General features: G+C 42.3%; 1 protein-coding gene and 1 pseudogene across 1 annotated transcript; both read left to right on the top strand.

Annotated features, from left to right (window-relative positions):
- Positions 1 to 3216: 3216 nt before the first annotated feature.
- Positions 3217 to 6462, top strand: LOC128092859 (histone-lysine N-methyltransferase SETD1A-like). Its single transcript, XM_052707838.1, has one exon. The coding sequence runs from the start codon at positions 3614 to 3616 to the stop codon at positions 4661 to 4663; it is 1050 nt and encodes a 349-aa protein (XP_052563798.1). The 5' UTR covers positions 3217 to 3613; the 3' UTR covers positions 4664 to 6462.
- A 3128-nt stretch (positions 6463 to 9590) lies between these two features.
- Positions 9591 to 11022, top strand: LOC120427711 (guanine nucleotide-binding protein subunit beta-like protein; annotated as a pseudogene).
- Positions 11023 to 14753: the final 3731 nt, after the last annotated feature.

Below are 14753 nucleotides of genomic sequence, written 5' to 3'. Positions count from 1 at the left end.
ATTGATGAGCTGAAACAGATGTATGTGCATCTCGTACAAACACGAGCGCGAACAAAACTGCATCAACAAAATCAAACAAAGCCAAGCTCAGTAGTAGAGCCTGATCAACTCAAAATCTACGAATCTTGCAATATAAATGACGTCTATAATCTACCAAAACTTGAAATAGTTGGTATTGATACAAATGCGCAAACCGGTATAAAAATTTCCATTAGAGACAAGCGATCCAGAAAGGAATTAACTCCAGCGTTAATTATCCCTATGCCTCTGTCTAATACTAATGATAATCTCATGGAGATTATTCAGAACATTGACTCACAGGCCAATAAACTAGGAATAGACAAGTTAGCTCTAGCGCTAACCGCTGAATTCTCAAGTTTATGTGATATTCAAAAGTTTATACACGCGTACAAAGTGCTAGCCACACCCAAACCAAATCCTATTACTAACCAAAACTCAAAACAAATAAACCTTACGTTAATCTTTTATAAAAAACGTAGAATTATAAATGATCCACTTGAAGCACTAAAGATTATAGAATATTATCATGACTCGCCGATAGGAGGTCATGTTGGTTCTTACCGCCTTTGGAAAAAATTGAAAGCATACTTTAAATTTAAAAACATGCAAAAACTAATCAAAACTTTTGTAGAAAAATGTGTTCAGTGTAAAATGAACAAACATTCTGCAAAAACAAACGAAATTTATACAAAAACTTCAACTCCTCATTCAGTTTTCGAAACAATTTCCATAGACACAATTGGACCTATGACAAAAACGCAAAATGGTAATCGATACGCATTAACTATGCAATGCGATCTATCCAAATATGTTATTGTTGTTCCAATCCAAGACAAACAAGCTCAAACTCTTGCAAAAGCGTTTGTAGAAAACCTCATTTTAGTTTTTGGATGTCCCAAAAATATTAAATCAGATTTAGGAACAGAATACAAAAATGAAGTATTCGGTAAAATTTCTCAGTTCTTACAGTTGAATCAGAAATTTTCAACAGCTTACCACCCACAAACAATTGGTAATTTGGAACGTAATCATCGTTGCCTCAACGAATACCTCAGGTCATTCACAAATGAGTTGCATGATGATTGGGATTCATGGCTTCCTTACTATTGTTTTTGTTACAATACTACACCAAACACTGATACGCAGTATACACCTTTCGAAATAGTCTTTGGAAAACAAGCAAATTTTCCCACATACACACTAAACAACATAGAACCTATGTACAATCACGAGGAATACTATACACAATTAAAATTCAAATTACAAACAATAGCTCAAAGAGTACGTGATATCATAATCAAAACAAAGCTGAAAAGAATACAAAACCAAAAATCATCAAACCCAATCAATCTTAAAGTAGGAGACAAAATTTTAATTAATTCAGAAACCAATAGAAAATTAGACAACATTTATGAAGGCCCATATACTATAGTTAGTCTAAATCATCCAAATATAACAATTTTTCATACACCCTCGAATAAAAATAAAGAAATCCATAAAAATAGGGTAATCAAATACGCAATCTAAAAATAAAAAAAAAAAACTCATCCGAGCCTAACTTCAACCGAAGTAGGTGAAAGTTTCCCGGCAATAGGCCGTGGAAGTGAATAATTCGGAAATAACAAAAAACAGGAAGATTTTGATTATATACACAAGATTGTAAAAGGCAACTGGAGAATGGTAAAGAATAATTTTTACTTCATAAAAATCATTCTTCTTTTAGGGGGAAGGTGTGATAGGTTACCACCCCTGCACGGGTTTACCAACCCTGCATAGCTAATTAGTTGCAACCCATCATTTACTGCCTCACACTTCAATTTTAATTTATTGCCCTGCCTGGCTGAGTGAGCCACACACAGCCAGGCCCAGGACTCAAATTACATAACAATCGGTTCAATATGCGCTGGCATAACTGCTGTGCTTGCGCATGGGACTGTTTCGGGTTGTACAATTTTTCGGGTTTTACGGCAAAGTGGCCATGCGCTGGATAATGCTGATCCAGCGCAAAGGACACTTCGGGCCATAAACAAAGAGAGCCAACTCCAGATGTCTCCAATGAGTAAACTCTACAAATACGATGTAAGAAATGTAACCAAACTCATATAAAAGGGCCAGGAGCCACCAAATAAAGGAATTCTTTCTAGAACACAGACCAGAACTGTACAGTTTAGTGATCGCTCCCAAGCCAGGCTTGAGGACACCGATCTACTTCAGATGACAGCCTATGGTCCAAAATTCTAAAGACCCTTGAAGTAATCAAGGCTACACCGCGAATGGCCCTTGCAATTGGTGTTGGAGTCGATTCCGGCGGATTGTGAGAAGGTTTGCTGAATAAGTTGGGATCAAATTTAGCAAGTGCAAAATCGATGGGAAAAGGGCGCGCTGAGAAAATGACGAGGAAAGTGCTGGAAGTCTGGACGGATTTGGCAGCGATCTTGTTTATGCACAGAAAAAAATATGTAAATTTACACAGCACGTAATTACTGTTTCTTATGTAAACTCACTCAATGTAATGTTGAAATATAACGTAAAGAGTAAAAAGTCATGGAAATTACTCCAATGTAAATCTAAATCTAATGTAAATCATGAATCTAATGGAAACGCTGAGCATGGAAACTCAAATCTGATGGATTTCTACCCGTGTTCGTCTTCCTGTAAATTCCTATTCAATGTAAATCATATATCCGATGTATTTCTGCCAAACGTTGACTTCAAAACTACCCGAACTAAAAATAGTTATATTTGGTTCTCTTTCTATCGCTCTCATACTTCGCTGGCCCACTGCCTGAGCCTCGACCTGAACAAGTTGATGCTTTTGCCGCTCGTTTATAAAATGCGAAGATGGCTCAGTCGGCAGCGGGTAGCAGCAGTAACACCGAACATCCTACCCGTCGTCCGTTCGATTCCAGTCCAGCGTTATTCCACTTGGCCGTCGACGAGAAAGCGTCCCCTACCTGTGAAACAACTTTTTAAAATCGGAATTTCCTTTTGCTGCCCGCTTCAATAATTTTAAAACAGAACATAGGCCACACCCTTTTCCTACTGCAATCCAAGTCGAGCTTCTCATTCCCATTGGCTAATTAGATTTAGTTGATTTGAACTAATGTAAATTCCAAAAGTAATGTAAATTCCAAAACTAATGTAAATTTTCAAAACTAATGTAAATTTCCAATGAATCTAATGTAAATTTCCGATGAACCTAATGTAAATTTTTTTTTTTTTTTTATCATGATACTTTTTGGTACATGATAAATAATGTAAATTCACAGGAATATTTTTTTCTGTGTGGTTTACTACCATTTGAGATTGTTTGGACACGAAAATCGTCAAGTGCATCGATTACAAGCACTTGGGGATCGAGCTGGAGGAGAATCCGGCCAAAGTGAAGTCGATCAACAGTTTAGGCAGGCGTTGGGGATCACACTGCAGACGCACCGGATGGACGTAGTGGAGTCTTCGCTTGTGAAGGAGTACGTAATTACCGGGATGTTGGCGTATGTTTTCCAGTTGAAGTTAGGTTTAGAAAATATAATTATATTCCTTCCCGCAGGTCACCTTGAGCCTCATCCAGAACCGCTTCATCCACAACACGATGCTGTGCTGCCTGGTTTGCCTGTACACCCGCTGGCCGTCGCCAAACTGCTCGACAGCCAAGGGTGGTGTGTACCAGATCGCGTTCGATCTGTCCGAAACACAGTTCAGCAGCAGACGACTCGTCAATCGTCCCCGCCCAGCGATCTACAGGTCGACCAAAGAAAGACCCGAACGCCCCCAAGGCCAAGTACAAGAAAGACAAAGCAGCTGTGGCGGCAGCAGCTACGCTACAAACCTTTGCCGCCGCGGCAGCCACTTTTTTCAGCAGCAGGCCCTGCTTCCGTTTGCCGCAGGTCAGCAGCGGTTCACGTTCATGCCCGTGCCCAAGTACCACGAGCGGGATATCCGGACACAGATGTCCATGCTGTACAATTTCCTAACGCGCGGGTTCGACACCGAGGACGTTCAGTACATCCGCCAAAGCTACGAACTGATGCTCGGTAATGACACCGACATCAAGCAGCACTCGACGGGGTCGGTGCGAACGCAAAGCTTCTGCAAGATAGACCCGCGGGAAAAGGCCAAATACAAGTACCTCCATCTGTGCGGTACGGCAGCCGGAAACCACCTGAAGAACAATGAAACGGCCAAGGCCGTCACCAAGATGCAGGGTTTCCGCGAGATGCCCAATCGAACCAGCGCCAGCACCGAGCTGCTCAAGTTCCGCAAAAACCAGCTCAAGTTTGCCAAATCGACAATCCACGACGATGGAATCGATCGCTGCCGACGAGATGCTCATCGAGTAGGTGGGCCAGGTGGTCCGTCCGTCGGTGACGGATCTGCGCGAGACCAAATACGAAGCGATAGGCATCAGCAGCACGTACCTGTTCCTGATCGACATGGATACCATCATCGACGCGACCAAGTGCGACAACCTGGCCCGGTTCCTCAACCACAGTTGCAATTTCAACTGCTACACCAAGGTCATCACGATCGAGTCGGAGAAGAAGATTGTGATCTACTCGTAGCAGCCGATCGGCGTCAACGAGGAGATCACGTACGATTACAAGGTCCCGCTCGAGGACGAGAAAATATTTCATTTTATTGAGTGTGCAATTCTTGTTAAATACAGTTATTTTTTTGTAAGATGACAAATATAAAGTGTTAATATTTTAAAGGCTATACAAAAAAACCTTTCCAAACCCAGCATTACAAATTTTTCACCAAAATTGTACACACTTTTATAATTGGCCTAATCGATTTGCTCTCAATCAGCCAGAATCTTCTCAATAATCAAGATTTTCTAAGACAGGGAATAATACCTGCCTCTAACCACTCACTTTAAAATTAAAATCACCGTTACCCGCCTCCCCCATGTCACGAGTCACGACATCTACGCCCATGCCGCCACCACCACCAGTGGACTCCCTCGTTGGAGGAGGTGGTTGCTCACTGCTGGGTTCTGTTCTACAGCTGTGATCGTTGTCGTCGTCAAGGTCATGCTGTCACCACCGCCCTTACCGCCCTTACGCGTCTTGTGCATTCCGAAAGCCCAGGCCGAGATTCTGGTTCAGCATCATGTACCGTTGGTGCAGTGGATCGAGCTGGTTCATAACTACCCGCCGGACTGTTAGTTGCTAGAAGAACTTGGCGGTTAGCTTGACTACATGCCCGAGTACAACTGGAATCCTTGATGGGCCGGTTTAGGTTGTTGTTGCTAGAGTTTATGAGCATGCTGAAGTGCAGTTTGCTGTTGCAGCAGTCCTTGCGGATTTTGTGACCTCTTTTTGGCTTGTCCACGGAAGGCACTGGAGGTTGACCCAAAGGTACGTTCATTGGAGATTTTACTGGGGTTGATGGTGTTAATTTCCGCCATACGCCGCCGCTCCTTCAGGTCTTCGGTAGCGGCCGCCGCGAAGAGGTAGAATGCTATGTGATTAACACAAACTCTTGCTGAAGTTCGCGCCTGGCTTCGCTCGCTGGTGAATAAACGACGGATTGTTCCGGAGTTGAATCATTACGTCGGAACAGAAAGCGTTGCGTTTGGATGACAGCTCTGGAAAGGGAAAGAATTCATCATGAAAGGTAAGGTTTAATTATTTGTTGATCGCTATCGAGAGGAAAAACTTTCAACCGGATACAACCAAAGTATTCCTCGGCCCGTGGCAAAAGGTCCATCAGCTCCTTTTCAATAGCCAACATTTTATATGAATCATTCATTGATTCATGTGATTGCTTCAACGGCGCCAACAGTTTTGGTTCATTCCTAGCATAGGGAAACGGGATGGATCCTTTGCGGACATTCCTTCCTAAAGGATGCGATCCGCTTTTTGCTCTACCAGACTCGCTTTTGATTCGCCGAGACCTGACTCTCTTTCAAACATTCCACTCGCTCTCGCTTCCTTCGGTACTTGCTCACGGTAGATTCCGGAAATGCCCTGGAGGGACACCGCTACCAAGATCGAACCAAAGTGGAAATCATTCCCCGAAGCAACTGCCATAGAAATTCCTCCTCGGGAACCATGACAATAAACACTGGCTTATCCGCGATTATCGCAAGCAACTCTTCGTAGACCGGGCCGTGCTAGTTCCTTCCGCGAACCTAATAACGTTCGGAATCGGCCACAAAAAAAACCATTCTTTTCTCCGCGACCACGTTTGATAAATAGAATCAAAGCATAAACAAACAGCTTGAAGTTTCAAAACGTCAAAATCTGCACTCTCAAAAAAGTTACCAATATCTTGTTTAAAAGTTGGATCGGGTCTGAAAGATCTGGAGCCGATCCAAATCCGCTCCGAAAACCTTAAGTGGCACCCCCCTAGTCCGAAGTCCTTCGAACTTCGGATAATCGAAACTTTGGATAATCGAGGCTTCGGCTAGTCGAATTTGGACTGTAAAATTAATAGCCCTCCTTTTTTTTTTTTTTTTTTCATAACTTATTTTTATTAGGTCCTTTTAGGTGCTACGACCAGGTTAGGACCGAGGGTCAATGGTACAAAATTAATAAAAGAAAAAAAAAAGTAGCTGAAGTAGATGATCATTTTCCCGCGCCATGTGTCAACAAGTGTGCGATCACATCAATCTGTTCCTCGGGTGTCTTGCACTGCCTCAAGCGTACTCTGTATTCTCGGTAAATGGCCCACAGCTCCGACTCGCTGTACAGCTTCCGTTCGCCTTGTTGCTCCTTCGGGGTTGCACCGGCGCCGGCGCCAGTATCTTCTCGACTTCTTCCTGCGGGACGAGGATGTTTATTTCCCGGTTCAACGGACGGCACCGCTCCAGGTAGCGGAGGAAAATCCGCCGCGGTGAACGTGGCTCCTGCCGGAGTCTGATTGTCCTTCTTCCATGCTGGCGGCTTCGGCGTGGACGCCTGCTGCCTCGACTGGATGAACTGCGCACGTTTGGGACAGCTGCGATCCAGACCCTCGTGAGATCCAGAGCAGTTGGCACACTTCTTGGCTTCCGCTTCTTCTGCTTTGCACTTTTCCGTGCTGTGGGCACCCCCACAGCTGCTGCACCTGGGCTTGAGATGGCAGTTACTGGTTCCGTGACCGAACTGCAAGCAGTTCTTGCACTGGGTCACGTGCGGTTCTTTGCTCCGGTAGGCCACCCACCGGACGACGACTGGTCCCACTTTCTTTACCTTGCTACTCAACTCCTTCAGACTGGTGTGTCCCTTGGGGAAGAGCACGATGAAAGGCGTCTCATCGATGGCGGGAAGCTGCTGCTTCTGCCTGATGGCGTGTACCGTTAAAACGTCCAGCTGATGTTCCGTCTTGAGCAGCTCCTTGACGTAATCCGGTTCCGCGTTCGGGAGACCTCGCAACACTACCCGGTGCGGTCTCGCACTGCGCTTTCCGTGCGTGTAGAACTGCACCTTGTTCTTCATCAGGTGGGCTTGCACCGTGTCAAAGTCGTCGCTCGAGAAGCACGTAATTTTGGTGCCGTACCGCGTCAGTTTGTGTTCCGGCTGGACATCACATGACGACATCACCTTCGCAAGGCTGGCGAAGCTCGTGTCTTTCACCACCAGCGGCGGCTGCTTCTTCTCCCCGGCCGACTTGCCGGGTGCTGGTACCACGGGGGTGGTTTTTTCTGCTGCTGGGTTCGCATTGTTGTTGTTGTTGTTGTTGCTCTTCTCCGCTAGCGGGCTGAACTTGTTGTTGCTGAGCAGCTTCTCCACTTCCTGGCCATTGCCGTCGTTGATCTCCTCCTTAGCCTTCCTGCGCCGAACCTTGATCACGGGACGAAATTCGCCCCCGTCCTCTCCTCCTCCTTCGGAGTCTTCCACCTCCATGCCCGACGCCGCCTGCGTTTTGGGTTGGAACCCGTCCGGTTTCTCCCACACACTTTTCTTCATGGCCGCGTTCCAGTAGAACGGCCTTCTATCCTCAGTCCTGTGCTCCGTCCACTCACTCTCCGCCGTCGCGGCCGCCGCCATGGCCGTCGGCGAAAGTTAGAAAAAACACCGTCAAAAACGCGCTAAGCTCCAATCAAAGGACACACGTCTGCTCTGGGCGAGCTGTCAAACTGATCTGGAATAGCCCTCCTTTATTTACATTAAAACCTTTACACTGTTAACAAATGTTTTTTTCTACATTTTTCAAAATTTATCATAATTTCTCAAAAATATTTGGATTTTGTTTTCAAAAACGAAAGCATTTAATATGAAAAACATTTGAGTGAATTTTAACTATTATCAGAAATACAATTCTAATTTTATCGTTTTGGTTTTAAGAATATGGTTAGTTACATATCTGAGACCTTAGAGAAAAATGCTTGAGAAATATCTGTGTGTATTTTTTAATTACTTTTTCGTAAACCTTTTTTCCGAACCCAACACACAAAAAAAATACTGTGGGATTAAAAATTTCGTTGGTTGGATTAAAAGTTCGCGTTGGTGAATATTCGTAGAAAGTTCCAACTTTTTAATTTAAAAGTTAAAAACATTTTGATACTACAATGCTTATTTCGTGGAAAACATTGTAGTGATAAAAGTTTTTTGCTTTTAGTATAAAAATAAACTTTTTGTGGAAAAAATATTTCTTTTTGACACAACAATCATTTAAAAATAAATAAATCGGGTTTTTATTGAAATGTGATGAGGTGGATAGGTAAATAATAATCAAATGTTTTTAATAGTTCAGTTGTTTTTATTGTTTTACGTTGTTTAAAATGATTGATGCTATTCTAATTGAAATATTTCTTCAGCCTGACTAAATTACTTCCATTACTTGCTACAATTAACATTCCAACGCCCAAGGCTCCAAAAAAGTTGGAACGGTAACTTCAACTCAACGGATCTCGGGCATAACTCAACCAATCAAGATGATTCTTCTTTCCAGTGATTTGTTAGGATGTCTGGATGATTCTAGATTTTTGCAGAACTTAATTTGATCAAATCTGTAATTTTTGCGACTAAAAACATCGTTCCAACTTTTTTTTTCGCGTACAAAAAAAAATTCGCCAAAAATTCCGCGGAGGCAGTCGTTTTGAAAAAAGGTGGAACGATGTTTTCGGTCGCAGAAATTACAGATTTGATCAAATTAAGTTCTGCAAAGTTCTAGGATCATCTAGACATTCTTACAAATTACTGGAAACAAGAATCGTCCCGATTGGTTGAGTTATGCCCGAGAACCAGCGAGTTGAAGTTACCGTTCCAACTTTTTTGGGAGGCTTGGGCGTCCGTGTAAGTTGGACATGCGTTGGGCGTTCCAGTGTTAATTCAATCGGCGGACCATCGAACAAATTTTGCCTTTGCATCGTAAGTACAGGAATTTTTGGACCTACTTGGTATGAAACAAAGTGATCAACATAACCTAAAGTTATGTATTGATATACAACAAAATAAGGTATGTTTGAAATAATTAAAATATCTTTAATTTCATAAAGTTGAACATGTTTCCTATCAGAGATCGTGAGAAAATCATTTTCTTTTTATGATGTTCCTTTAAAGTTGATTTTTTTGGTTAATTTTATGGAAATGTTTCCATCATACGGGCAATTCCAAGGGGTTGGGCACATGCTTCATCCGTATGGCATTTGGAGCGACTCCAGTAAATAATGGTAAATATCGTAAATACGGATGAACGAGGAGCAACGTGAGAATATAAAAATAAATTTTGATCAGTGTAGCCTGTGACGTTTCTAAACGTCATTGGCAACTGTCACTTCTCCCTTTTTTCTCCGCGAACAGGCACGTGTCCTGCTGCTAAGTTAACCTTTAAATTTGAAAAAATCAACAATGACCGAGATGCTGCAGCTCTGCGGCCAGCTGGTTGGCCACTCCGGCTGGATCACTTAGATCGCGACCAACCCCAACTACACGGACATGGTCCTGTCCTCGTCGCGCGAAATTCCCAGATCTCGTGGAAGCTGAACCAGGACGACGCAAGTTACAGCTTTCCGCAGAAGTGCCTGTACGGCCACCCGCAAATTAACAGCGACGCTGTACTCGGACGGCAACTACGCCCTGTCCGGCAAGACAAGATCTGAAGGACTTGGCCACCGTCACTTGCCGCTTCGAAAAACATACCAAGGACGTCTTGTCCTTTCCATTCTCCGTGGACAACGTCAGATTCAGTCCGGAGCACGCGATAAGAACATCAAGATGTCGGCCAAGTGCTAGTTACCATCCAGGAGGAAGGTCACTCTGTCTGGGTGTCGAGTGTGCGCTACTCGCCGAACCACTGCCACCTTAACCACTCGATCATCGTGTCCCCCGGTCGGATCGCACCGTCAGATCTGAAACTTGAACTACAGAAAGCTGAAGAACGACCCTGGTTCGGTATCCGTTTCGACCGATGGTTCCCTGGGTACGTCTGGCGGAAAGGACTCAATGCGTTCCTGTGATATCTGATATATGGCAGGCATCTGCAAACGCCCTCTGCTTCTCGACGAACCGCGCTTTGCGTCGCCTACGGTCCGTCGATCAAGAACTGGAATCTGACCTGTACTCCGGCTACTATGACAACATCATCCGAGTCGGATCGCTGAAAAGTATTTCTGTTTCCTCAAAACAAGCTATAACATACTTACAAACGCTCGGAAATAGATTCGTTCTTTACTGAAGTTAAAAAAAAGTTAATCAATCAATAATTTTTATTTGTTTTACTTTTTTTAATGTATTATTCGGGTAGATACATAATTTGTATGGTTATAGCTGTATGGTAAAATTTTATAACTATTTATCATGTACTTCTAACAGTTTGCAGGGAACGTTTCCGGTAGCGGCAATCTACAAAATCACCAGCAGAAGTGAATGACGTTCTTCAGGAGTTAGGCCCTAGGTTAGGCCAAAGTCTTAGAATCTATAAGCTAACAATAAGCGCGCATTGACAGCGTCCAGCTGGACGCGGAAACGCTTCCCGCACGAACGCGCACGCTTTTGCTTATTTTGTTCACAGTCTATGGAGATCCCATGCTAGCCTGAAAATTTGTTTCCAGTTTGAAGATCAGCCTGGTTGTAAGCCTAAAACAAAGCAAAAATCCGCTAAAAAATAAAATTAACTAAACGCAACATTTGAATACCCTTTTGAACTTGATCTTTCAAGTGCTGGTGATGTCCGAGTTTCTCTCCTGATGGAGCTGGTCGATACGCATCGTTTAGTCAGGGCCGGTAGATGTTGCAGGACAACGCAAAAAATGTACACCGCTTCCGGCCGGTGACGCGAAACTGTCACGGGCACCATGCACGTTGCTGGGCTGTCAGAATACAACTCGTCGCTTTTTGCTGCCTTCCTTGTCGTTTAGGCGAAATGTACCTTGGTTGCTCTCTTCCCGTTAAACTTGCTAAAGCTGCGGCGACTGGATCTTGTTTCTGGTCGTCACATCCCAACGATTATGTCTGCTAGTCAGCCGCTTTGACTCCGGATTCGTCCGCAGCCGCGGTGGCCGACGTCGAAGATTCTCCTCCAGAACCAGTATCGGGACGGCCAAAACAAAACGTAACAGGTTCCCCCAAAACTCTCGACATGACTTTTCAGATTGCTTGTTTACATTTTGCAGCGTGAACTTAAATGAAATGTCATTGACAGACACACTGAAACAAATGAACATTCGAAAATTGATAACATCGTTTATATCTCGTAAATATGGATGCACATACGGATGAACTGTAGAAAATATATGAATAATATGCCATTTATTTGAAGTGACCACCCCGTGGGCAATTCAAATCCCCAAAATAATCCAGCTTATTTAGTTTTGTTTCCATAAATGTTGTACATTCTATGTTTTTTTTTGAAAAAAATATTAAATTTTAAATTGTATGTGAATCTTAAACCGGTTTTCACTGCCATCGTGAGTAAAATATTTTTTCTAGTTCGAACACTTCTAGCAACTGCTTTATGTTGTTGATGCTCTTCTTCAAATATAAAGCATTTCATATAACGAGAAGGTCCTACTTTCTTAATAGCTTCGCAGTAATGTAATAAAAAGTGAAATTTAGGCTTCAAATGTTCATCTGGGAATAAATTTAGATATTGTGAATGATGAAATTTAATTTCATCGTCTAGTTCTTGAAGTATTTCATTGGTGAATTTTGGCAACAAAACAATGTCTACAATTCTGACCAAAGTACAAAAAAATTGCCAGACTGGGTCTTTTTTTGGCACTAAATCTCCTATAATAACTGGGAAAAAATGTACAAATGTAACCATTTGCCTAGCCGACATTTTAAAATTTCCATCCTTAATAACTTGCGGAGTAAATGGTTTAGAAATATACTTAGTTTCTGCGGAACCATATTTGAACATTTGCTTTCTGTAGTTAATATTTTTCAGTGAAATTTTCAAATCAGAGATTAGATAACTCAAAACTAACATCAAATCGTATTTGCATACACCAGATGAGAAAAAGTCGTGCATTATGTCAATTCCAAAGTTTTTTGTAACATGAAAATTGGTTAGTTCATTAAATGGAGATTTCCCTCTAATACCAGTTTTTGACAATTCGTTTAGCTCTACATCTTTATCATAATTTAGTATATTTCTTAGTTTACTATTATCAATATCGATTTCGTATTTCATGGTATCACGGTGTTGTTTGCAGAAGCGACAGTAAAAAAAAGAATTAAATGATGCTGTGAAGTCAAGCAGTGTATTCACACCCAAATTATCTCCGAGAATAGCGCCAAGAACAAAATAAACTCTGTATTCTTTATCACCGACGGTAATATTTAACCCGTTTTTTTCAAGTGAAATCAAAATGTCAATTAATGGTTTGTGTTTTTTTCACGCCATATTCTGCGAAATCGTGAGAATTAACAAATGCTGCTACGAAAACATTGTTTAATGAGGATAAATAGTGAGTTGGGATCACAGGAAACTGGTAGTAAAAACCACAAAATTTGTAAGTGCCTGCATTTGCTCCTAAAGCATCAGAGATCTCCGCATCATCCGAATAGAGATAATATGGGAGGACGATTTCGTCAACATAATTTTCTTTTATGCTTTGCCAAAGTTCTGCGTTAATAATATTTGAAATTTCATTTGAATTCTGCAATTCATTCATAAATTGTAATGTTTCGATGAGAACATTTTCGGTTTCGAAATATTGTTTGATTTGAAACTCTATAGGCATTAAACAACCTCTTACGTTTTCGACCTGAATTTGAGGCTCATTATTTAAAACTATTTCAGTTAACTCATTGTTTATATTGTACATTTTCGGTTCCTTGTAAAGCGAATTATCTTTAAGTAGTTTGAACAACTTATGCTCTGACGAAATCAAATCAAACGGATGTCGCAAACGCTTCAAAAAAATTTCAAATTCGCATCGTTTTTCTTGAGCAATAGCAGGCAACATTACTTGTTGAACTAAATTTAATAGAGGATCAATAATTTTGTCTTCGATTTCACCTTGTGTTCGTATAACATGTGCTCTCGTTAAATTACTAAAGCTATGTAAACTTAATTTCAATTCAATTCAATTTTTATTTCACCAGTTAGCAATGTACAATGAGTTCAATTTGTTGACAAAATAGAGCTTTGGATTTCCTTACAACTATGAATTAGTGCTTAGATAATTAAATATGCGATTTTATAAGGAGAAAAGAATAAACAAAAGCAGGAAAACCAAGCAAAAAACCTACTACACTTGCTAAAGATGGGGGATAGGAGAAGGAAGCTTAAATTTTAAATCACAGTTATAAAACTCAGGCTGAGTATACGTATTTCGTCATAAGTTCCCCTAAGGCTAAAAACTGCTGCTCCTTATTTCGGCAACCACGAAGGCGAGTAAACATTTCTCTCGCGAGGGCGAGAAATTCCGTGATCGTGAAGAGATCACCATCAGCTACCCCGTCCTGTGCTGTGTTTCCAGATGCAGTGACGTTAGCGTACGTCCGAAACCCGGGTGGATTTGGTTTTCCAGCAGATCCCTGGTTGACTTGAGCTGCAGCCGATGAACTGGCAGATTTTTGCGTTGAGTTGGCTGGTTTCTTTTTTTTGTTGTTCTCCAACTTCTCGAGGTATTCCTTCCTGGCGGTGCATCCACGGTAATTTGCTGTGTGATTACCTTTACAGTTCACACATTTCACAAGCAGTTTGTGAACCTCCGCATTGTTCCCAACTCCGAGGTTCGCTCTCTGCGGCAACGAGCACTTCTCGGTAAAATGGGACTCCCCACATTTTACGCATTTTGGCGGAAGATTACAGTTCCGAGAACCATGCCCGAATCGCTGGCACCGATGACATTGAGCCGCGTCCGTAGGCCGCCTAGTGAAATATCTCCACGAGACAACAACATGGAAGATGGATTTCACCTTGCGCAGATCTTGCAGTTTCACCGTTCCCTTGGTAAAGTAGAGAAGGTAGAGTGCGTAATCATTTTCGTTGGATTTGTGAAGTAGCTTGATGTCCCGGGGGGTAATATTAATTAGCTCCAGTTCCTCCTTCAGATCTGGGATGCTGATTTCTGGCAGTCCTTGTAAGACGATCTTGGTGGGATTGTCTTCAGCCACGTTGTAGGTGAAGAAATTAATGTTGTTTTTCTTTAGCGCTGATAGCACCGCAGAAAAAACATCTTTAGTTTTTGCCATCAGCTGAACAGAGGTTTTTGTCAGCTTGAGCAGATACTGGACAGTGTCGCTCAGTTGGACACCGGCTTTATTGAGCACTGTTATTGTTGATGGTATATCCATACCAACAATGTGTATTGGCGGCAGACGGCTAGCCTTTTGTTTGGCTGGCGTGGA

This window comes from Culex pipiens, chromosome 1 (assembly GCF_016801865.2).
Source record: "Culex pipiens pallens isolate TS chromosome 1, TS_CPP_V2, whole genome shotgun sequence".
Lineage (NCBI taxonomy): Eukaryota > Metazoa > Arthropoda > Insecta > Diptera > Culicidae > Culex > Culex pipiens.
The sequence above is the reverse complement of the archived record's forward strand: the minus strand, read 5'-3'. Positions and strand labels throughout refer to the sequence as shown.

What these genes read in the sequence shown, in the direction of transcription:
- LOC128092859 (XM_052707838.1), top strand. Translation starts at nt 3,614, where the DNA reads ATGCTGTGCTGCCTGGTTTGCCTGTACACCCGCTGGCCGTCGCCAAAC.